General features: G+C 45.3%; 2 protein-coding genes across 2 annotated transcripts in view; one reads left to right on the forward strand and one right to left on the reverse strand.

The window, feature by feature from the left end:
* Positions 1 to 2,512: 2,512 nt before the first annotated feature.
* Positions 2,513 to 24,971, forward strand: part of P4HTM (prolyl 4-hydroxylase, transmembrane) — a 33,175-nt gene continuing 10,716 nt past the window's right edge. The window contains exons 1-5 of the mRNA XM_043979921.1: positions 2,513 to 3,241; positions 4,075 to 4,156; positions 18,208 to 18,398; positions 20,216 to 20,312; positions 24,452 to 24,614. Of these exons, the coding sequence (XP_043835856.1) occupies positions 2,843 to 3,241; positions 4,075 to 4,156; positions 18,208 to 18,398; positions 20,216 to 20,312; positions 24,452 to 24,614 (932 nt within the window). The 5' untranslated portion in view covers positions 2,513 to 2,842. The remainder of the gene's footprint in view (positions 3,242 to 4,074; positions 4,157 to 18,207; positions 18,399 to 20,215; positions 20,313 to 24,451; positions 24,615 to 24,971) is intronic.
* LOC122737518 (secreted frizzled-related protein 5-like) lies at positions 8,865 to 15,665 on the reverse strand. The gene is made up of 4 exons (XM_043979922.1): positions 15,247 to 15,665; positions 12,678 to 12,847; positions 10,841 to 10,927; positions 8,865 to 9,181 (listed from the first exon to the last, which is right to left on the reverse strand). Exons 1-4 carry the CDS (start codon positions 15,549 to 15,551, stop codon positions 8,865 to 8,867), a joined length of 879 nt encoding a protein of 292 aa, XP_043835857.1. The 5' UTR covers positions 15,552 to 15,665.

A 24,971-nucleotide genomic window follows, 5' to 3' on the forward strand; every position in this document is an offset into this window, starting at 1 on the left:
TCTATCCTGTGATAGCAGAAACATGTTGCTTTCATCTACCAACTGCTGGGTCACTCTTTTTTAAAATAATTAAATACCTGATTTAGTATTCATCTCTTGCCCAATTCCTACATATGTCATACTTGATGAATTACATATACTCATTTATGGCCCTTCCAAACATTTTGGCCTCCCAGTTCCCTACCCTCAGTGGCACAATAGAGTGTTGGGCCTAGAATCAGGAAGACCCAAGTTCAAATACAGCCTTAGACACTAGCTGGGCCAAGATAACTTCTGATTTTGCCTCAGCTTCTGAATGTATCTATAAAATGGGGATAATAGCACCTACCTCACAGGATTGTTGTGAAGATAAAATGAGACAATATTTGTAAAGTAATAAATGCTTTAATTAATGCTTATTTCCTTCAACTCCTGTGGCTGTGTACCACATTAATGGTCTTGACTGAAATTCCACTCTCCAATCATAATTAACTCCTTAAATCTTCCCATGTGCCTCAATCCTAAATTTATCATTCACTTTTACTGTAATCTTCAGTCCCTCACACCATCCCTGTTCTCCCAGTCTGCTATGCTGCTTTGGCCTCACACATCTATAGTCTTAATATTATGATTAATAAGTTTAAATATATACTGTCTTTCAAGGGCAGCTAGGTGGCGCAGTGGATAGAGCACTGGCCCCGGATTCAGGAGGTCCTGAGTTCAAATCCAGTCTCAGACACTTGACACTTACTAGCTGTGTGACCTGGGCAAGTCACTTAACCCCAATTGCCCCACCCCACCCCCCCAAAAAAAAATATATATATATATACACACACACTGTCCTTCACACCTAACTCCATTGCCTCCTTGCTTGGATGTTGATGCCCTGGCAATGACCCACGAGTCATCTCTATCTACCATTGTTCTCCATTCTTATTCCTGGTATTCCAAATGTCATTGAAGAAAGTCATACAACAAACTGGGTCCTCTACAATTTCATGTTAGCCAGTATCAAATGGGCACTCCCTGTTGCACAAGTTTTATTTCCTGATTGACTTTGTCACACTCCATCCTTCATCTGTTCTAGACCTTTTTGTCTTTCCAGCCGCCTTTGACACACTTATTTTGTACTCTCTCAGCAGGTAACTTTGCATTTTATAGGTAGGTGGTACAAGTTCTGAAGTCAGGAAGATCTGAGTTCAAATCTAATTGCAGACACTAGATGTGTGACCCTGCAAAAGTGCTTAACCTCTGCCACAAAGAGTGTTGCTACGAATATTTACTTTTTATGATATATACTTAGAACTCCTGTATCAAAGGGTCAGTTTAGTCACTTTTCCCACTCTTCGTTCATTCATTCATTCATTAAATATTTATTCTGTGCTTACTATTTACAGGACATTATGTTTAACAGGGAAGGAGCTAAAATCTATACGTGGAATACTTGTGTGGGCCTCACTAAAGCCCTGGAGCTGAAACTGTAGGGTAAAGGACCAGTTTCAGAGAATACAATTCAGTTTAACCAGAATTAAACATTTGTTGTGTCTAGGGTCCTGTGCACAGTGCTAGCCATGCAAAGATTAACATTGAATAATATACAGTCTACTGGGGTAGTAGAACAGATATGAAATAAAATACTAGGGAGCATCGATAAAGTCCAAAGGAGAAAATTGGTCAGGGAGTGAGGGAATCTGGGAAAGCTTCTAAAGAAGACATCGCCCAGGGGCAGCTAGGTGGCACAGTGGGATAGAGCACCGGCCCTGGAGTCAGGAGTACCTAAGTTCAAATCCGGCCTCAGACACTTAACACTTAACTAGCTTTGTGACCCTGGGCAAGTCACTTAATCCCAATTGCCTCACCAAAAAAAAAAAAAAAAGCGCCCGAATTGGGTGTTGAAGAAGAAAGAATGGGACATCACCAAAGAGAGGCCCTTCTAGGTGTATGTGGGGGACTAGGAGTGAATAAAAAATTATTAAGTTATTACACTGAAATGAAATTGACGGAGCCTTTTAGAGCCAGTAAATTGTTCGCTGTGCGACCCGGGGTAGCTAGGTGGCTCAGTGGATAAAGCACTGGCCCTGGATTCAGGAGTACCTGAGTTCAAATCCAGCCTCGGACACTTGACACTTACTAGCTGTGTGACCCTGGGTAAGTCACTTAACCCCCATTGCTCCGCAAAACAAAACAAAACAAAACAAAAAACTGAGGAAGACTCGAGATCCCGGAGAATGTGCTGACCTGCGTTAGTGGAGGGAACTTTCTCATCCAGGAAGAATAGACTAGGGGAAAGAATAAGCATTTATTAAACGCACACTATGTGCTAAGCACTTTTATAAATATTATCCCGTTCCCTATTATCTGTTCCACCACTGATGTAGTCCCTATTCTGCACTATGTACTAAGCACTGGAAATGCAAATAGAAAAACAAGTCTGTCTCCGCCCCACAGCCTTCCCACAGCTTGCCTCTGCCTGCGCATACTCTGTCCCAACACGTCTCTTAGCAACTGTTGCGAAGGTGGGGCGAAGGGCAGAAGGAGGGGGAAATCAGCTGTAGCATCCTCGGGCTGTCCTATCTCCTAGCAACCATGGGGCGGGGGAGGCTGATGCAGCATCCTTAGTCTTGTCCCGTTTCTTAGCAACCATCGCGAGGGGGGAGCGACGAGAGAGAAGAGGAGGGGAGGCTGGTGCCTGCCCGCCAGCTCAGCGCCACTTCCGCTTCTCTGCTCAACCAGGTTACTAGGGGCGACCGAGGCCGGGGCCCGGGCTTAGTGCCCCCGGGCGCCCCCGCCGGCCTCCGCGGCCTAGCGGCTAGATACTCTTTCTGTCGCGCATCCTCACCCGGTCAGGGCTGGAGTTGGTACGATGGCGGCGGCGGCAGCCCCGCGGCCCGAGGCCGAGGAGGCCGCGGAGCCCCCCTGGGCGCTGCTGGGCCCGCGAACGGACGGGGAGGTCACGGGCAAGGCTCCTCTGGCCCCGCCGGGCCTGGCCGGGGGCAAGCCCCGGGGCATCTGCTCCCGCTCCTACTTCCTGGTGCTGATGGTGTTCGTTCACCTCTACCTGGGCAACGTGCTGGCGCTGCTCTTCTTCGTGCACTACAGCAACGGCGACTCGTCTGGGCCAGGGTCGGGAGCCGGCCAAGGGGCGTCCCCCGACCCGGGCCCAGCAGCCGCCCCCGCTGCTGTCCCCGCCTCCAGAGCCCCAGTCGTCCCTGCAGCCCCCGCCCTCTTCGGGTCACCCCTCATCCGTCTGGAGGGCATTAAGGTAAGCAGGCACGAGACCCATCTGGGGACTTAGAAAGTATAGAGCTGGAAAGGACCGCAGAGGTCAGCCCCACCCTCCTTTTATAGCCCGAGAAATTAGGCCAGAAGAGGGGGAGCGGATTGTTCAAGGTCACAGCCAAAATTTAAATTCGAGTCCTCTGACTCCATATCCAGTGATTGGTGCTTTTCACTTGGCTCTGCTACCTTTGGTCTCCTCTACGTTTGGGTATGAAATTGGGGAGGGGGGAGCAGATGACATGTAGACCAGGCCTCCTCTCCTACTCTCTTCCCATTCAGCAACTGCAGTGTAAGAATTGTATCAGGCCTGAAAGATAGCCTGTGTATGTGTATACATATATGTATACCACATACCATCTATCTATCTATCCACACACTTAAACATATACTACATAGATGCATATGCTTATGTAGAGATAGATAGTATTTATTTAACATGAAATTGAAACTTCTACTCTGGCCCTTTCCAAGGAAGGTCTGTGTCCCTAAGAAGAGGAGTTACCTTGTAAAAGAGGGGATTCAGTTCCCAGGAAATCTCAATCCCATCTACCCCTAGAGAAATAAGACTATTTCCAAGAATATTCCTGCAGTAGAATTTTAAAACTGTCCCCCGTGACCTTTTCCTTGATGCACTGTCAGTGAGCCCTATTTTGTGACTTTCCATTAAGTTCAGCAAACATTTCTTAGATATATAACATAAGTAAAGTGCTTTGCAAACCTTAAAAGTCCAATATGTGCACAAAACACTGTGACAGGAGGCTTTGGAACCTAGGAGGTGGCAGGTGACTAGAGTGTTAATTTGACTCCAATTCCCAGGTTGGCTACAAGCAGAAGGTGGAGCTGATCCCCAACAAAATTCACGATGTGAAGACCCTCAGCATGAAACCTCTTCTCTTTGGTAAGGATGTGCCAACAAAACTCCCTATAGAAATAGACTTGACACAGTTTATATTTGTGAAACTACCTCTAGAGTAAATTTTAGTCCAGAAGTACATGTTTATAACAATTCGACTTTCCTTTCCCTCCTTCTCTCCCTCACAATATACAGAAAGAAAAAAATCACAAAAGTAAATTTCCTGTACTAAGTGGATGAAAGCTGTTTAGAAACAGAAAGTGTTGGTGGACTTGCCCCTCCAACCATATGAGTTGAGTTCTCTTTTTCTTTTCTTTTCTTTTTTTTTTTTTTTTTTAGCGAGGCATTTGGGGTTAAGTGACCCGTCCAGGGCCACACAGCTAGAAAATGTTAAGTATCTGAGGCTGGATTTGAACTCAGGTACTCCTGACTCCAGGGCTGGTGCTCCATCCACTGCGTCACCTAGCTGCCCCTTGAGTTCTCTTTTAAAGTTTACAGCAAGAGCTTCCATCTCTAGTTTTATTGCTTTTTACAAAGTGACCCTTGGATCATTGTAGCTCTTAATAGCTAAAATGAAAACTCTTCATTAAAGCTATTCCCTGTCCCAGTACTTAAGTATCAAATAAAACTTTTAAAAAGGTGATTTCTGTGGACTTGCAAAATCACAGAGTTAATGGGTAACCTGGAATTGAACCTGCCTTTTTAGCTTAATTGTGGTCTCTTGTTTCCTCTATCTCCATGGATGATGTTACACCAATGAACTGATAGTAGCCATTGGACAGCCTGTGCCTGACAAGAAACAGGCTGGTAAAGTGATAAAGTACAGGACTGTGTTAACTTATCATCCCAGAATTTTCCTAAATGACTGTTGCTGTTGGATAATTCCATTTAAGAACTGAAGCTGGTTGTTTTATTATTAAGTCTCAACACTCCTGGGAAACTTCTTCAAGGAGCACTGCTTTTAAAATATCTTTTCTAGTGGTTCTGGGCATAGCACTACAAATACTTGAGTATTTGACCTCAATTAAAGTAGAATAGAATGTTAATATAGAATGGTTGGTGAGAAACTTGTGAAAACCCTTAGCATTATAGAAATTTGTATTTTTATCAGAAATAGATAAATGGATGTCTGATTCCTCCTTCCCCCTCCCTGACCTCAGGAGGAACTCAAACCCTAACTATTCTGGTGCTTTTCCAATACCTCAGCCGCTGGCTGGGCCTGAGGGGTTAGGGGGAAGATCCACTGGGTTTGTACCTGAGATCCTTAGGACCATTGTTCCCAGGGCTTATGGGCAAGCTCTGGTAGCAGTGATGAAGAGTCTTGGCCTTTTGCACCCAGGGTCTTCAGGACAGTGGCTGGGATCTGCAGCTATCAGGAGCCCATGGGTCTGAGCATATCTTTTATACCACCGGATCAGAGGTTTATGATTTGGGGGATATACTTGGACCTATGTGTCATCTGAAACTCTGTTTTAAGAAATAACATCAATATTTTGGTTGAAATATTTTTTTTTTGGTGAGGCAATTGGGGTTAAGTGACTTGCCCAGGGTCACACAGCTAGTAAGTGTTAAGTGTCTGAGGCTGGATTTGAACTCAGGTACTCCTGACTCCAGGGCTGGTGCTCTATCCACTGCACCACCTAGCTGCCCCCTGAAATATTTTTTATAATGTTTTAGTCATCCTGTTGTGAGTTGAGTCCTATGAGGTTTTGGCTAAGATGTAGATAGGGAGAAGCCTGTTTATACACAGAAGGTCCTGCAAAAGGGTGTTTGAAGAGAATGAACAGACATCATGTTTAGGCTGAGTAAAGGCCATGAGAACTACCAGCCTATCACCTCTCCGGGTTAGTCATGTTGAAAATCTTTCATTTTAACACTCTAATCTCTGGGTGTGACCTACTAGAACATCTCCTATTAAGGCAGTTGATCTAGAAACCCAGCTGTGGCATATCCTGGCTTCTAGCCCATTGGGGCCTATAGAATGTCGAATAGCCATGGGGATAGGAAAATACAAGTGGGACTTCTTCAGTCCTTCAAAGTCTACATGGTTGTTTCCTGACCATGGCTAAGTGATCTTTTTATGGAAACTCCCAATAACCTGGAATCTGTATCAGGAAGTACCTGGGTCCATCCTTTGTCAACCTTTTGTGGGTATATTAACACCAGTAAAAAAGAGACAAGAGGAGAGGATGAGCCAGGCCCAATATTCACTGCCTCTTTGATGGCAGTAGTGTAGTGCTTTTCCCTCCTTCTCTCAGCACCAAATCTTCCAGAATGTTAGGCTTCTAGGCTCTTCTTTCCAGTAATGCTGATGCTGAGATGAAATGGAAACAGTGAGTGCTTGTCCAATGAATAGAGAGCTATGGCGATCCGAAGAGAAAAGATGGATGATCAAGTAGCTACTTGAAATGTGTCCAGGGTCTCATCCCTCCTATTTCCAAGGAATGATATAAAAGTTAACATTTATATGGCACGTTTATATATTCTTTGCATACATCATTTCATTTGACCTCCACAGCAACCTTGTGAGATCAGTAGTGTAAGTAGTATAATCCTTATTTTGCAGATAAAGAAACTGAGTCAGAGAAGTCAAATGATTTTTTTTTTGGTAGGGCAATGAAGGTTAGGTGACTTGCCCAGGGTCACATAGCAAGTAAGTGTCAAGTGTCTGAGTCTTGATTTGAACTCAGGTCCTCCTGAATCCAGTGTTGGTGTACCACCTAGCTGCCCTGCAGTCAAATGATTTGTCCTGGATCATATAGCTACCAAGTAGCTCAAACTGGGACTTAAACCCAAGACATATGCCTCCAAGTCTAACCCTTTCCTGTGCCCCAATTTTGCTACCATTTCCCTGAGTAGAGTTTATATAATCTAAGAACTCTCACCACTGCAAGAACATTATTCTGTTGTAGCCCTCAGACCCCGCCCTTTCCATCTGACACTATCATCATAGCCTGCACCCCAGTGTACCTAGCCAAATCTTCCCTCTTCCTCTTTGAGGCGATCAGTTCTTTATGAGCAAGAACCATATTTTATGTTTTATATGCCCTGTAGCACTAATAGGCACTCAATAAATACCCAGGGGGTTAATAGTTATATTTTCTTGTTGTTAAAGAGTTGTTTCCACCCACCATCCACCCCCATTTAGACATTTCAGAAATAGAGATAAAATTAATCATGTGTGGCCTTCTAAAATTCTGTTTAAAAGGTATAGGCCTAGGGACAGCTAGGTGGCACAGTGGATAGAGAACCGGCCCTGAAGTCAAGAGTACCTGAGTTCAAATCCAGCCTCAGACACTTAACACTTACTAGCTGTGTGACCTTGGGCAAGTCACTTGACCCCCATTGCCCCTCAAAAAAAAAGTTGTCATGTAAAAGGTATAGGCCTCTTCCTCTGAGGAGCATATTAATATGTATTAATCTGGTGCCCATATGCCACCTCATGTACTCTGGCCAGGTTTCTTATGAGGAGTTTGTCACACTTTATATGCCCTTCTTGTTCCAGTATTTTTTGAATACTAATACTTCAAATACCAAATTTTCTGCTGGGGCATCTTGAATGGCTTTCTCATCGCGTCATGTTTTTATTTTTTATTTTCCTAAATATTGAAGATAATTATCACTAAATGCACGAGAAATATTTCTTTTAAAAATCATGTTTGGTTTATTACAGGATTGCCAAATTTCTCTCTCCTCTTCCCCCTCTCTCTTGCTCTCTGTGTGTGCAGTTTAAACAAATACAATTTGATAGATATCATGAGAAGAATGTGTTCATAATAAATCCTAGAAACCTAACAGTAACAGACTTAGATTTTAAGTGTGAATATTAGCTTAGGTTTTAAGCAGCTTACCCTAGCTGTGTACATGGAAGTCTCATTGACTATCCCAGAGGTCTTTTTTAAAGTGTTTCCAGTAAGAGCCTTAGGCTCAGCAAAGTTCAAAAAGAATATATCCTGATTTTGGGAGTCTGGCATATTGATTCTGGTTTCAGAAAGTAAATCTCTGAGGCTCTTTCTGAAGTGTTAGTCATACATTCAGATTGCAGAGCACTGAGTAGGATAGACATGGAGATATCTTCATAATGCTTTCTGATTCCAAGACAATGCACACCCAGAGGACAGCAGGTTGTCCGGGTTAGAGCTCAGTAAGGCCAGTTACCACTTCTGTTCTCCCTATTTTCAGAGCCAATGAAAAAGTGTAGGTAAGGATAGGCTCTTGAAGGTAAAGACCCACAAAGGATTCTGGGAACAGATATCTGGGTGTCAGCAGCAGAGTGGGCAGAAATGAGCAGGGAAGCTGTCTTATTTCATTGTTAAGAAGTTGGCCCCTTCCTCTGGTCCCCTTTAGCATCATATCCAGTGCCAAAGGATCATACCCATCAGCCTTTTACTGTGGTCAGTTGGAGGACCAGTCAGCTGCATCTTAAATAACCAATCACTTAGTGTACCTCTCTTTGTTTCTGTCTGGGAAGACTCTTTCTTCCATCATACCTGCATGTGTTTGAAATGCAAAGTCTGAATGCAGTGGGACAGGATGAAGATTGCATCCCATCTCCCAGCATGCATTATGGGCAAGGGCTGGAACAACAAAGTCGTTTTTTTCTGGGATAATCAATTACTAGGGATCTAAGTAAGAACCTTCCTCCCAGATTTTTAGCTTTCCAGTCAGAGTCCTTAGGTTGTAAAGGTATGATATTGTCCCAGGATGAGGGAAGCATCTGACCTCATATCATTCTCCTGCTCTTGAGGCTGCCCTACTGTCTGCACCGGTGGTGCTTCCACCTTCTGACTGCAAGATGCAGGTTCCGGTTCCTCTTGTTCCAGGCATAAGCCTTGTTCACCACCAGTCGGTTGCCTTGGACCTCACCAGTGATTATGTAGGTCCCTATGTGAGTGCCCCGCAGGAGGTTGTGCACACAGGTAGCATCCCACTCCAGCCACTGCTTCAGTCTGGAGTGGACCTCTGTCGGCAGCAGGGGTCCACACTTCAGCACTTCCAGCCGGGAGTCCATATCATAGTCAAAGATGCTGGATGAGGTCCGGTTCCTCCGGGAGATCTGGATCTTCACAGCTAGAATAGGTGAAACAAGACAGAGTTGCAGTCTACCTTGATCTCCTGGGCCACCAGACATGTGTCCTTGGAGTCTCTTCCTCCTGAAGCTTTCAGGTCCCTGGGCTCTGCTACCATATTATTCCCTGTTAGCCCTTTCACTCGCATCAAATTCCCTGGATTTCTCTCTGAGTCATTTGTTTTTTGAATGGAAATATCTCAGTCAGATTGAAAACTGAGAAAGGACTAGAATAGCTGACCCCAATTCCCCTTCTTCCTCTTTTAGAGGAGGAAGTTAGCTTAAAACATGAGATAAGCTGCAGCATATTATCAATGATGGCTTGTTTCTGAGAACTGGTGTGAAAGATAGCGTCAAGGATCTGCACTACTGGAAGAAGAGGGGAGCAGGTCATATGGCAAAGGGCCACACTAACACCTGCCAGATATCAAAAGAACCAGAGGACACCCCTCCCCCCTCACCCTGCCAGTGCCATGGATGGATCCTTGGCAGAGGATTGGCAGGGGGCGGGAAGAGAATCATTAAGGATAGGGTATGAATGGGTGGCAATCATCAGAAGGCTCTGAAGCAGGTCTACATGCCAGTCCTGCCACTTCTCTGGTCATGACCATCAGGCCTCCCTGTTCCCATGGAACTGCTTCAGCTTACCTACCTAATTGCCTGGGACATGGGCAGGGCTGGGGAGAGCCACCGAAGAGGTACAAAAAATGTGTCTCTCCTGGAAATGCCTCTGGGCAGTGGATCCTCCCAACCAAATCTGGCTCAACTGCTCTTCTGTGCCAGAAACCTTTCCTGATACCCTTAGTGGTGGGAGCTCTCTCCTTACCCCTCAAGGGATCGTGAATATTCTCATCTGTTTACAATTTGCATCAGTTGAGTTGGATGTAAATTCTCTGGACCTTTTTTTTCTTTCTTGCTTTTTCTGTATATCCCCAGCTGGCCCCTTCTCCTATTGGTGAGTTCCTCCTGGGTCTCTGCTTTGGGAATAGGCCCAGGCTAGCTTCCCTTCATTCCTCTCCAGGCTCTTTTTCTCCATTATCCCAATCCCAAATTCCCCTGTCCTTCTTAGCAACCTTTTATGTGTTGTCTTCCCTCGTTGAGAATGTCAGCTTCTTGAGGCCACAACTCTTTCTTTTGACTTGTATTTGTATACCCAGGACAGTGTGCCTGGCACACGAGCCCTTATGTTCCTGCCTGCCCAGTGCCTCTCAGTACTTTGTATATTGTAGACAGTTAATGAATGCTTTTTGGCTTAGATTAGCTTGAACTCCCCCTCCCCTGAGATCCTGAGTTGTCTGAGTGTGAGCTAAAAAACTTTCAGCCTGACTCACTTTGGTTAAGCTGTCAGGCCCTTTGGAAATCCCAAATCCTATGAGGAAACTTCACCTCTGCTGTTACTTCACAGCAGAAGGGCCATTGCCATGCTGTGTAGGACATGACTTTTTTCTTTTTCACTGGTCTTTGACCCAAAGCACGGACGTTCTGTCTTGTGGTCCCTAGTTTGGCATTTGAACATCACCTTCAAATGAATTATGCTGTATCCTTATATGAGTATTTAGCATAGTGCTAGGGACATAGAAGGCTATGTTGCTTATGTCTGCTAGATAGCGAGGGTCGTGGGACTTGAGGGTACCAGGTAATGCCCTGACAGGCATACTCACCAAAATCATTGGTACAGAAGGTATCCAGAACCTCTTTTGGGGAGCTTGCCTCTTCCAACTCACAGTCCTGGCAGCTGGCACGAGGAACTGGTGGGGGAAGAGGAGAATGCCACTGTGAGCCATTGTTTTCAACAGTAAGAGAGCCATGTGCCAAACTGGTGAACTTGGGAGCCATCTAACTCCTACACCCTCTGGACTGGGGAAGGGTAGTTGCCAGAAGCCCACGCCTGCCCGAGGTTCTCACTGCCTTGTACAGGGCTCAGTGGTCAGAGCAGAAGTACTGGTTCCTTTTTATGCTCAATAAAAACTGACCTTTCTTCTATTTGTTTCATTGTGTGGTGCCAGGAGAATATCTCTGACTTGACTTTCTAGCTCTCCTTTCTCCTAACTCTGGATTCCCCAATATGTAAGTGGTCAAAGCATAGGAACCAGCAGTTCTCAAATGAAGAAATGCAAGCTGTCCACAGCCATCTTAAAAAAAAAGTTCCAAATCACAAGAGAAGCCTATATTAGAACAATTCTGAGGTTTCACTTCACAGCTATCAGCTATGACAAAAGAAGAAAATGATGGTTTGTGGAGAGGCTGTGAAAGGGTAAGTCCAACAGTGAGACACGATTGGTGGAGCTGTGAAGTAGCTTGTTCATTCTGGGAAACAATTTGGAAGACACTCAGAAAGTCAATGACCCGGTCATACTCTTTGGCTTAGCAGTGAAAACGATTTGTTAGCCAGGTACCCCAAGGATGTTAAGGAGAGAGGGAAAAGACCCCTATTTAGGAATATTTATTACAGGACTTTTTGTATTTGACTCTAAGTGAATTTTGTGTCATAAGAAATGATGAATATGATATATTCAAGGAAATATAGCAATATTTGCATGAACAGGCACGATGAAATGAGCAGAGGCAAAAGAACAATTGACATAATGACCATGGTAATAAAAGGGAAAACCAAAGCAGCCGCTTGTGAGCGCTCTGAACAGCTGATGCTGAGAAATGGCTCCCATCTCTCTGAAGAGAGGCATAAGATGAGTCTTCTCAAGATGTGGCCAATGGACTGCTTGATTACAAGGGAGAGTAGAGGCCAATTGCCTCACTAAAAAAAAAAAAAAGGAGGGTAGAGGGGGAGGGAGACTGCCATGAAAAAAGGAGCATCAGAACATTTTTGAATGCACAAAAGAAAAAATGCAAAAGGGGTATCTCTACTATATTATTAAATTCTCCATATGTATATACATTTATGTGTGTGTGTACATACACACACGGGTTTTTTTTTTTTTGTTTGGTTTGGTTTTTTTGGTGTTTTGTTTTGTTTTGTTTTGCAGGGCAATAAGGGTCAAGTGACTTGCCCAAGGTCATACAGCTAGTAAGTGTCAAGTGTCTGAGGTCAGATTTGAACTCAGGTCCTCCTGAATCCAGGGCCAGTGGTTTATCCACTGCACCACCTAGCTGTCCCCACACATGTTTTAAACTGGTGCTTTGGGGTTTTTTAAGAGCCCTGGATCTAAAGTCAGAGGAGCTGGCTCAGGTTCCTGGCTCATCTGCTTCTCATCTGCATGACCTTAGGCAAGTCACTTAACTTGCTTGGACCACAGTTTCTTTTTCAAAGGGGGTAGGATGGACTAGATGAGCTCCAGGGTCCCTTCTAACCCTAAATCCTGTGATCATGTAAGTTATAAAAACAAATCTATGGGCCTTATTTGAGCACTGAGGGAACATTCAGCCCTAAGTGGCTCTGTGTGTGTGTGTGTGTGTGTGTGTGTGTGTGTGTGTGTGTGTTGGTGTTGTACTAGCATAAGTACAGTGCTGGCTGGAGGGGACCACAAGGGACTGACTTACTTCTCCTGCTCGCATTTGTCTCCTCGGTGATCGCAGAAATACACAGACTGTGATCTACAGGAAAGTTATCACACTGGAGGATCTGGGGCCAGGGGTAGCCATAACAAGCCATGATAGGGGCGCAGCTGTCCCGGACACTTTCACAGAGACTCCGACAGGGATAGATGATCCTAAAGGAGGGAGACCAAGGACACTCTTAATGAAGGGCAGCGTACATAGACAAGAAACCTATTCTGTCTCTTCAACATAAGGTTCGCCATGAGCTGAGGAATTTTTTTTGGCTGCAGCAACTCATGAACCCATGAGCTAAGGCAGGGAGGGCTTTTGGTTCTGCCTCAGTGATGAAATCCTAGATCTTTGTGATCTTGAAACACTAGCTCCTATTTCTATCAGACTTTCAGGTTCCCAGAGCATACAAGAATCCTTCTCTCCGGTTTACAGAAGAGGAAATGGGCTCAAAGATGTTATTACTTTTTAGAGGTCACTCAGCTAGTAAGTGTTAGAGCCAGGATCTAAAGCCATATCTCAGACTAGGTCCAGCACTCTAATAATATTCCATACTGTTTCTGTGTATGTCCACTGTCTTCCTAAGTAGGCAAGTTCACTAAGGGTAAAAGAAATGTCTTAAATGCCCTAAATGTCTTAAATCTTTCACAGAAAAAAAAATTTTAAATAAATCTTTCAAAACATAGCTCAGCACAGTTGGTGAAAGAAAGGAAATTAAGAAACTACTATGTGCCAAGTGCTGTGCTAAGCACTTTACAAATAATGTCTTATTTAATCCTTACAACATTCCTGCTGCCATTGTCTTCATTTTACAGTTGAGAAAATGTAGGCAGTCAGAGGCTTCATGACTTGCCTAAGGTCACACAGCTAGTCTAAAGTCACATTTGAACTCAAGTCTTTCTAACTATACCCAGCTCTCTATCCATCATGCCACCATGGGGCTCCATGGTGTCTGCCAATCAAATAGAGCCTCTGCAAACCATAGTAGGACAATAAGCACTTATCCCCTCCATACTGAAGTTTCAATCACCCACCCAACCAGCTGGGTATGGTACCTATTCCCACGTTTCAGATGGTCTTCCATACTGGTACATGTGGTGTTACCCTGGAAATGTGGGGCATATAAAATACTGAAACAGGCTCTTCTTTGGATGGAAGAACTCAGGAATGCCTGAAGCATTTCAGCCTGTAGTATTTCCAGTCCCAAAGGCTATCTCCAGGAAGCAATGAAGACTTGTTTTCCTGTCCCCTTTGTCCATCAAGAATGATCCCCCCCTTCCCTTCCCCAACCCTGCACCTTACACAGCACTTTGCTTTGTGGCTTTCTGGGAAGTAGATCTCTCCTCCTTATTTCACTTCTCACATATCATTGTGTATTAAATTAGCTTCTAGACTGTGAACTCCATGAGGGCAGGGACATTATCTTAGCCAAACTTTGATGATTCTCCAGTGCCCAGCACAGTGTTGTGCATACAGCATGGGCTTATGAAATGTTTGTTAAACTGAATGAAATGACAGCGAATGCCTGGCGCATCAAGTGGGGAACTGCTCTTCTCTGAGGGGTTAATCCTTCCCCCCCTGCAGTGCCAGGTGGCCTGGGGCTTCACCTGCTTTGTCTTTAGCCCTGGAGGAGTTCTTTGGTGCTTCCATTCAGACTCGTCAGTGTTCTCTGTCACAGCTATGGAAAAAGGAGGAAAAGGAGGACCCCCTGTTGGCACCATTCTCATTACTAGTGTGAAGTAGGATGTTCTTGTTGGCTCCAAAGGATTATGTTTTTATGTCACTTCATGGAAATAAGGGTAATTGAAGAAGCATCTTGGAATATGGATCCATTTATTGCTGCTGCCCCATAAGAAGTGTAAGTGGAATTTCTTACAACAGAAGAGCAAAGGGGAGCAGATCAAACCTTGACCTCCAGGCCAATTCTGGTGACTGTAAGAGTGGTAACTAATGGGTTGTCCTCAATGGTGATGTGCCCTTCACTGCAACAGACCTTAAGAGTGAACAACAGGGGCAGCTAGGTGGCACAGTAGATAAAGCACTGGCCCTGAATTCAGAAGGACCTGAGTTCAAATCCAGTCACAGACACTTGACACTAGCTGTGTGACCCTGGGCAAGTCACTTAACCCTCATCGCTCCCCCCCCCCCAAAAAAAAAAGAGTGAAGAAAAGGGCAGAAAGAGACCTGCTCTAGGAGAGAGAGAAAGCACAAATAGCAATGGAGACCTGACTGTTGAATGGGTCGGATGGTTCCTCATTTCTCAGAGGAATGTAATCACCCGGCGGAAATGGGGAGGAGGAGGCTCTTCTCTCTCAGTTGGGCCTACAGAGATCACCTCCTCATCTAAGGTGGGGCAGGAATGTTCTCCACAGTGGTGGCTTCTGTGCTGGGAACACATGATCTGAAATACCCATCTGTTTCTACGGTAACTTGGATAAGACTCACCAAACACACAAACCCAGCAGCTGGTGGAGAACTCCAGCCCCAGAGAGAGCCAAAGGGCATGAGTGAGGTAGTGCCACATGTTCATTAGCGGCCCTGTGGAAATAGTTTAAAGTCTTACCTGTCTAGGCAAATTGGTGCGAAGAGTGAGCAGAGAAAGATGCGGGCATCCGGATGACATTCCCTGGCCAGCAGTGGCAGCCAGCTGGAGGACTGCTGGATCACTTCCGACATGGTTTCGTGTTCCAGCAGGTTGGGGATTCGCATTTCAGAATAGCCAATATCATAGCACAAGGCCATGCTTCTTGGGATGAATGTGCATCGTGAGGAGCTCCTGGGGAAATCTGCCCCAGCCCTTACAAAGCAATAGCTGCACAGACCTACCAGGGCAAGCAGCAGCCTCTCTGTGGACCCCCTGGCCACCATCCTGCACCTTTAACTTAGCCCGTAGAAGAGCAGATGTTCAGAGGAGCAGAGTGGCCTCTTCCTGGAGCTGAATCTGTTAGGAAGGCTTTTTTATATGTGGCCCTCCCCTGAGGCTCCTGGGCCAGCCCCTTCATTACGAGTCCCCCTATTTTAACAAAGAATACAAATGAGATGTTTGCCTGCTCTTTGGCTTTCTAATTGAGGCCATGGCTCAGCTCAGCAGGTGTGTTAATGAGGTAGCCTCAGACTTGGCTATTCCAGCTCCCGGAGTCTCTAAACCAGGCTTGTTTGCATTTGATTAGGTAGCTACTGGATGCCATTATTCAAACCCAGCCTCTTTCTGGAGGCCCCAGGATTAGGCATCTGTTAATAAACTCTTTAACGCTTGGGTTTTGTTTTTTTTTGGGGGGGAGGGGGGGAGAAGCAATCAGGTATTTGACCAAGTCAATTAGGTCCTATTGATTTAGCTCTGCTACTGGTTAAGTAGGCTTCCAGTCTTTAGCCCCTAGTAAACCTTTCAGGCATTCTGCATAGGCTTGAGCTGGAGATGTATTTACCCGCTTGAAGGTTGTTTACACAAAGAACATCCGCCTGGTCCTTTTGGGCTGTGCCAAGTTTGGGTTATGCATCCTGTCTCTTCTTGACCCTGCATGATCGCCAGAGTTGTGCTGTGTACAAACCGCATACAACTTCTCTATCTTTTATCTTGTCAGGTTTTTTTTTTCTTGTGGTTATCACAGATACATGTAATTATGAGTAATTTACTTAGTGGAGAGAGAGATAGGGTAAGTGGGAGACAGGCTTGAGGGGATATATTGAAGGAGCTGGATAAGTTGTCTGAACAACCCAGAAATATTTATTGCAGTATCTCATGTAACATGAAAGGGCAACTAGGTGGCACAGTGGATGGAGTACAGGGCCAGGAGTCAAGAAGACTCTTACTGAGTTCAAATCTAGCATCAGACGCCTACTAGCTGTATGATCCTGGACAAGTCAACCCTGTTTGCTTCAATTTCCTCATCTGTAAAATGAGTTGGAGAAGAAAGTAGCAAACCATCCAGTACCTTTGCCAAGAAAACACCAAATGGAGTCACAAGGAATTGGACAACTGAAAAACCAATCAACAACCACAAATGTGATATGAACTGGTGTCTGTAGTTGATCAGCATTAGACTCTTCTAGGAGAAGATTCATCCATCATACTCTCATGGCAGTGTCCAGTGACAATGGAAGATTATCAGATGGGATAGAGCTGGGCATCAAGCAAAGATGGAATTCTTGTTTTGAGGTCACTTCTCCTACAGGCTCATGACCAGATTTCTTTTAATGGGCATTTAAATTGATAAAAAATAACTTGGGGTGGGGCAGCTAGGTGGCACAGTGGATAAAGCACTGGCCCTGGATTCAAAAGAACCTGAGTTCAAATCCAGCCTCAGATGCTTGACACTTACTAGCTGTGTGACTCTGGGCAAGTCACTTAACCCTCATTGCCCTGCAAAAAAAAAAAAAAATATGGCTGGGGGCTACATTTCCAAGCACTGGCACCAATGCCTACTGCCAGAAATTTGAGTGACCATCCATGCCAAGTTCAAAGTACCAAATAGAACCTATTCTTGGTAACTGCAGAAGTCCAGCAGCTCAATCAATGGGTAATTCCAACCTAGGTTCAAAATGAGTGGATGGATAGGGATGGATTGAATGATTGCTATTGAACTGTTTTCTTAGTTTCACAGGGGAACCTGACCCAAGTGAAAGTCCAGGCCCTGGGAGTCATCCTGGCAAAGGAAGACTCTTCCAAGGCCCTGGCCTTGGGTGGTGTGTGGCTCCCCCTGCACAGCTGATAGTCTCTTAGTAATTGTAATCACCATAGATCATTGGTTCCTGAGGGGCTATAATGTACTCTATACAATGTAAGATTCTAATAGGGTCCATTTACTAAATAGGTATGAGGTTACCGGCACCTCTGGCCTTTTCCCAGACTGGAGGCTCACTTGCTATAAATATTGCCATTGATGGGGCAGCTAGGTGGCGCAGTGGATAGAGCACTGGCCCTGGAGTCAGGAGTACCTGGGTTCAAATCCGGCCTCAGACACTTAACACTTACTAGCTGTGTGATCCTGGGCAAGTCACTTAACCCCAATTGCCTCACTAAAAAAAAAACAAACAAACAAAAAACAAAAAACAAACAAACAATATTGCCATTGATGACATGGTTGAAACCCATACTCTTGGTTTCCTACAGAGAAACTGTCAGCCCCACAGGTCACTCACTGAACTATCCAAAAAATGTTTCCCTGGGACCTGCCTAATACTGACCCTTTGTCATAACTTTGGCAACGAAAGGAAGGAATTAGAAGCAAGTCCTTTTACACTTGTAATAATAATTTACATTTCAAAGTACTTCAAGGTTTTCCAGCTTCTCTCAGGACCTTCCCCACCCAGCACTCCCAGAGAAATAGGTTTTTTGTTTTTGTTTTTGTGTGTTTGTGTGTGAGCACTCATGCTTATTTCCATTTTACTGGTGAGAAAACTGGCCCAGAGAAGCTAATGCACTCTAAAAACACAGACCGACTTTGCCCAGCTTTGGTTTTTCTTTCAGGTGCTTTACTTTTCATTGGTAACTTGGCCATCAGCCCTTTACTCTTCTTCCTGGCAGAAATTCCCAACTTTCTGAGTGAGGAAGAATGCAAGCTGATTATCCACCTGGCCCAGCTGAAAGGGCTGCAGAAGAGCCAGACGCTGTCCACGGACGACTATGAGGAAGCCATGGAAATGATCCAAGTCAGCCCAATGGACATCTTCAATCTGCTGGACCATAACCAAGATGGGCGGCTGCAACTCAAGGAGGTAGAGGCAGGATGGAGGGCTGGGGAGGCGCTTCCTCCAAGAGGAAGGAGGGCAAACTGCCTGCACGGCACATGTACAGTGCAGGCTCAAGGCTCAGGGATTAGTTTTCCTCTAAAGTCTACCTTGCTTTCCCCAGACCCTTTTTTAGAAAAGCTTTTCAGAGGGTAAAGCTGCCCCGCAGAGTAACAGCTGGGCCTGGGCTCAGAAACCCTTCCTTTGTCTGTAGTTATTGGAGGACCTGAGCTCTGGATTTCACTGTCTAGTTTGTTAACTGCCAGTCTCCCCCTTGCAGGGCCTGGGTCTTCCATTTATGCATCCCCTAAGAATCTTTTTGTTTTCCCTGGTCTGGCCTCTCAAAAGGAGACTGGGCCTAGGGCTCTGGCTCCCACATAGGAAAGTCTGATGGGGGTGGAGAGAAATGTGAGGCTCTCTCTACTCCTCTCCTACCCCCTCAGGCTGAGGATCTGGCCTTGCTACACCCTTGAGAAAGCCAGCACTGGGCATTCTTCTTTGATCACCAGTATTACTTTTGTTTGTGGACTAAACAATAAATGTTGTAAATACCAGGCTGGCTTACTGTGGAAGAAGAGTTCTGGATTTGGAGAATGGCTTGAAATGTGCTTTTGTTTCTAAGTAACCTGGTGACCCTGAGCAAATCACTTCACCTCTAGAACCTCAGTTGTTTTATCTGTAAAATAAGGAGGCTGGACTGAGGTGGTCCCTCCAGGCCCTCAGAGCACTACATTGTACGATCCTGTTCTTTACCAATAATTTGCTTTAAGATTCCTCTAAATGACCAACTTTCCTAGAGCACTGAATATCTGGAATTCAAATGACAAAAACAATCTGGAATATTTCAGCACCATAGCTTGGTGTAACAGGAGGCCTACCTTTAGAGCATATCTATTCTATAGTATAACAAGGTGGGTACATCTTGAAGGAGAGGAGCACAGGACCTGGAGTCAGAAGACCTGAGTTCAAATCCTGCCTCAGACACTTACCAGTTAGGTGGGCAAGTCACTTTGCCCTGTGCCTCAGTTTCTTCATCTGTAAAATGGAGATGATAATAATAGCATCCACCTCCAGGGTTAGTTGGGTTCAGGGAGATATCTGTAAAGCACTTTGCAAACCTTAAGGCTTATATAAATGCTAGCTCTTCTTCAGAATATAAATTTTCTTGGGGGGGTATCTCATTTTTTCTTCATTCAACAATTTTTATTTATTTATTTATTTGTTTGATTGTTTGTTTGTTTTGCAGGGCAGTGAGGGTTAAGTGACTTACCCAGGGTCACACAGCTATTAAGTGTCAAGTGTCTGAGGTCAGCTTTGAACTCAGGTCCTCCTGAATCTAGGGCCGGTGCTTTATTCACTGCGCCACCTAGCTGCCCCTCAACAAATATTTCTTAAACCCTTACTCTGTAAAAGACACTGTGCTAAGCACTAGAGGTCAGGAGATGACAGTTCTGTCTCGAGGAACTTCTAATTCTATATGATATAAAGGACTGTGTATTGTAAAAAGATCCAGACAAAAAGAGCTTTAGGAAAATCTGAGAGGGAGAGAACACTTTCAGCTGGTGGGGATGTGGGGGGACAGTGCCTGGCTGAGCCTGTAAGGGAAAGAAGGATTTCTACACTGGTAATGAGGAAGGTAGGAATCCCAGGTGTGGGGGGAGGGATTGTCTACACAAATATAGAGAGGCCAGAGAGGACAAAACAAGATCGGGAACAGCTGATCGTTTGTAATAGACATAATCCTGATCCTGGGGAACCTTTATGGGTCCCAGCCAGCTGAGACAAATCTATGTTTGTCATTGCAGGTGTTGACCCATACCCGTTTGGGGAATGGGAGGTGGATGACTCCTGAGAACATCCGGGAGATGTACACTGCCGTCAAGGCCGATCCTGATGGTGACGGTGAGTTTGGAAAGTTCTGAACCGCAGACCTTCAACAGCATTTGTGCTAGATCCAGTTGCCCAAGGAGGTAAAAGCTCCCTAAAACAGCAGCCTCAGCCATCTCAGTTTTTGTGTGTAGGTCTCCAGAGAGGTGGGGCTCTTCCAACACCACTTCTTTCCACTTCATCATGCTTCCAACCTAGAGTACTATTGCCACTTTGGGTCATCTTGCAGAAGGACCTGTTGAGGAGTGGGGGCTGTGGTGATGTGCCCAGGAGCACCTGGTGATGCCCTCTGCCTCACAATGTCATCTAGGCAAAGAGGGCTGGAAGCCAGAATTTGTTTTCTTGCTTGGGAACCTTTAAGGGGTGGGCTAGTTTTAAGTGTAGAAGATACTGCTGTTTAGAGATGAACAGAAGAACAAGCCTTTATCAAGTGCTAACTCAGTGCTCAGCTTTGTGCCTCAACCTCAGCAAATGTCAGAATGTATTCAGCGGGGCGGCTAGGTGGTGCAGTGGATAAAGCACCGGCCCTGGATTCAGGAGTACCTGAGTTCAAATCCAGCCTCAAACACTTGACACTTGCCAGCTGTGTGACCCTGGGCAAGTCACTTAACCCCCATTGCCCCACAAAAAAACAAACAAACAGAATGTATTCAGACTACAGAAGCAGCTGGAGAGAGGACTCGAAGGAAAAAGAAAATGGAGAGGTTGGGATGAAGCCTGGGCCATTGGAGGGATGTTCTCTGGGCCATTTATATGCACCATGATCACCAAGTATTACCTCCAGAGGTTCCCTTGAAAGGAACAGAGCTTTAGTTCTGGGCAGTCATTTTAGGTGGCTGAATGCAAGCAGTGGGGCTTGTGTTCCTTGATGTTCCCCATGTTCCCCACCAATTTAGGCTACTGTTGACAATCGACTGAGGCCTAAAAATCCACCCTCCTCCTCCTCCTTCCTTTTCTTGTGACAAAGACAGGGTCACATCTCTGGGAACCTACTGAGATGATGCAGCTTTCAGCCTTCCCCGTGAGGGGCTCTGATTTGTCCCAACATATGCCAAGTCCTCTTTAGCAGGGGCCTTTCTTTCTTCCTCTTTGTCATCCTCATGTGTGGAAAAGCCTGAATGTGTAATATGTAATAGTCCATTTCCTAACATTTCCTAGAGATCTTTCTTAAGTATCTATTTGGAGCTTTGGGGATGAATTATAAATAACTATAACAGGGGCGGCTAGGTGGCACAGTGGATAGAGCACCGGCCCTGGAGTCAAGAGTACCTGAGTTCAAATCCGGCCTCAGACACTTAACACTTACTAGCTGTGTGACCCTGGGCAAGTCACTTAACCCCAATTGCCTCACTAAAAAAAAAAACCCACAAAAAACCATAAATAACTATAACATCTACTATGACATGACAAATGCATTTTATAGTAACAAACCAAGTGTTGTCTGAGGTCCAAGAGGAAATGGTGTTCCCAACAGGGAGAGGAAGGAGATAAGATCAACGAAAGCCCACTCCTGAAAGAGGAGCATAAGCTGGGGTTTAAAGGATGAGTAGAGTAGTAAGTAATTTATCAGGTAAAGAGGAAAGGGAAAATATATCAAGGGTAAAGAATCAGGAGAAGCCCAAGGGCAGTTTGAGGAAGTGAGAGTAGGGTGGCTTATAGAGACAGGCAATCATGTGAGGAAGGTTGGAAAGGTAAGGAAGTAGCAGATTGTGGAATCTTGAATCCTAGTCAGGATGCTATTGCTTCAGACTTCTGGGGGAGAACCAAACAAAGCTTTGGTGGGGGAAGGGGGAGAAGAGAGGCTTGCAGGAGGAAAGACACTGGAAGAGCCGCTGAAGTCTGCATCCTGGCAGAGCAAACTCACTGTCCATCCTGTCCACTCATGCCAGGCTACTAATGTTGTCAGAGCTAAAGGCTGGGCAGGCTCTCTGTGGTGCTGTGCTGTGCTGCCACTCAGTAATAGCCAGAAGAGTAGCTTTGTTGAGACTTCCATCGTTGGCCTTGGTCTCTTGGCCTAGCCTGCATCGTTGTCAGTGTGTGCTCATACACTGCAGGGTTCAGATCTGCATCATCAGACGACGCTATTTTAGTCCTGATACCTAAGTAAGACTAGGAGCCTTAACAGTAATGCTGGGGCGGCTAGGTGGCACAGTGGATAGAGCACCGGTCCTGGAGTCAGGAGGACCTGAGTTCAAATCCGGCCTAAGACACTTAACACTTACTAGCTGTGTGGCCCTGGGCAAGTCACTTAACCCTAACTGCCTCACTAAAAAAACAAAACAAAAACAAAACCAAAAAAAACAGTAATGCTGGCTGTTCTGGGGGGGGGGGTGTGGAGGCTCAGCCAGCCTATGGGCTTCTAAGAACTTCCCTCTGCCTTCAGGCTTTCATTTCCCTGGGGTGACCAAGACCCCTGAAACTCAGGGAAAATGTCTTGGTAGGTTTTCTCAAGCTAATCTGATTATGGAAAAGTGGTTTTATTTCTTTGGGCTATTGGGGGTTATTTTTCTCTTCCCCTTTGAGGCAAGGCAGATGAAGTTATGGCAGAAGCACTAAACTCAGACATTTAAATTAGTCCCAGATGTGATTGCAACCCATTTAATTTCTGCTAAAAATAGAGAAACAAAGTGCAAAACCTCAGAAAAACATCTTATTTGGGTGATTTCCCCCCCCCACGAGAAAAGTTGCTCTCTAGAGGGGCTGCAGCTGGACAGGAGTTACCAAGGATGGTGTCTCCAGCACGGCTAGGATTTCTAGTAGATACTAACACTTGTGGATTCCTATTTGTCCCCATGGGAGAGGTGGAAGCCCAGGGAGGGCAGCCCTGATAATCCATGACATCTGGTCCTCCTTGTCTGGATGCTCAGCCGTCACACTCTGCCCTTAGCAAGCATGCTGAGTCCTTCTTTCAGATCCGTTTGGCTACTAGAAACCAGATTCCTTCCCCCAGAAGACCATTCTGAGTAAGAGGAATGGGTGTTTTATCCAGCAGCTTCCCCTTGTAAGAAGGACCTCTCCTCAGTGGGGTCATTTTTTAGGACAAAAAGTGATTTAGGCCGTGGATTCAGAGGTTGTTGCACCCAATACATGTGTGCTGCTAGAGTAGAAGGGGGATTTACAAATCATAGGATTTTAAAGTTGGAAAGGGCCTCATAGGTCATCTAGAGCAACTGTCTACTCAGTGCAAAAATTCCTTATACATTTTTCATTCCTCACTTGACAGGTGCTCGTTCAGCTTCTACTTAAACACCTCCAGGGCTGGGGAGTTCATTATCTCATCAGGTAGTCTATTCCATTATTGGCCAGCAACGTTGGATAGAGCACTGGCCTGGGATTGAGGAGGACCTGAGTTTAAATAGGACCTCAGACAATTGACACTTACCAACTGTGTGACCCTGGGCAAGTTACTTAACCCCCATTGCCCTGCAGAAAGAAAGAAAGAAAGAAAGAAAGAAAGAAAGAAAGAAAGAAAGAAAGAAAGAAAGAAAGAAAGAAAGAAAGAAAGAAAGAAAGAAAGAAAGAAAGAAAGAAAGAAAGAAAGAAAGAAAGAAAGAAAGAAAGAGAAAGAAAGAAAGAGAGAGAGAAAGAGAGAAAGAAAGAGAGAAAGAAAGAAAGAGAGAAAGAGAGAGAGAAAGAAAGTTGTTATGTTCAGGAAGGTATGTGTTAGTCATTCCTTATACTGAGTCACAGTCTGTCTCCACGTGCATTTTCCCCATTGCTCCCAGTTCTGTTCTCTGGAGCTACAGAGAATTTCTTCTCACCTCCATAGCACAGCCCTTCAAGTTCTAGAAAATAGAGATCATGTGTCCCTTAAGTATTCTTCTGCAAGCTAAGCATTGCTTGTAAGACATAGTCTGGCATCCTCTCTGCAATCCTTGACCACTCACTTCTGAAGATGCCCTACTTTGGCCTTATCACTCCCAAAATGTGGTGCCCAGGGTTTACCATGTTCCAGCTGTAGTTTGATCTCATGCAACAAGTCAACGTGTATTAAGCACTTAGAATGTGCCAGGCACTGTGCTAAGCATGGGGGGCTACAAAAAATGCAAAAAACAGGTAGCCTTGGATTCAAGGGATCACCCAGTGTGTGTGGTGAGGATATCTCCGGCATCCGACAGTACCAACAAAGGTCTTCTTCTCTCTGCTCTCCACAGGTGTGCTAAGTTTGGAGGAGTTTAAGCAGTTAAACCTCAGGGACTTCCACAAGTACATGGGGAGTCAGAAGGTGAAGGTGAGCGACCTGGTGCGAAACAGCCAGCACACGTGGCTGTACCAGGGCGAGGGCGCCCATCAGGTCATGAGATCCATCCGGCAGAGGTGAGGCCTGAGGACAGATGCCCACTCCTGACCCACTGGTGCCCACCCGGCAGGCAGAGGGGGAGAGGAAGCATGGCAGAGAGAGGAAAGATCCCTGTGTACGCTGAGTTCCAGATGCCTGGCTCCCTGGTGCTCAAAGTGGAATTAGGAACAACAGCCTCATGAGTTGGGAAAAGCAAATATTTATTTCCCTTTTTCGTGGATGAGGAAAGGAAGGTTCAGAGAGGGTAAACAAGCTGCCCAGGGTCACCCAGGGCTCCTGGTTCCAAAGTCTGGCATCAAGCTTTTTGCACAAGGCCTTTGTGGAGAGACAAATTATCAACCCAGTGAATCTCTGTTTAAAAGGGGAACCTGCCA

The sequence above is a fragment of the Dromiciops gliroides genome, chromosome 1 (genome assembly GCF_019393635.1).
Source record: "Dromiciops gliroides isolate mDroGli1 chromosome 1, mDroGli1.pri, whole genome shotgun sequence".
Classification (NCBI taxonomy): Eukaryota; Metazoa; Chordata; class Mammalia; order Microbiotheria; family Microbiotheriidae; genus Dromiciops; species Dromiciops gliroides.

Bases quoted from the DNA above. Each gene is read 5' to 3' on its own strand.
- LOC122737518 (XM_043979922.1), bottom strand. From the start codon at position 15,551: ATGGTGGCCAGGGGGTCCACAGAGAGGCTGCTGCTTGCCCTGGTAGGT. The intron at 12,848-15,246 runs GTAAGACTTTAA...TCCCTCCTTTAG, and splicing joins GCACCAATTTGCCTAGACAG to GATCATCTATCCCTGTCGGA. The intron at 10,928-12,677 runs GTAAGTCAGTCC...TTCCCCCACCAG, and splicing joins GACAAATGCGAGCAGGAGAA to TTCCTCGTGCCAGCTGCCAG.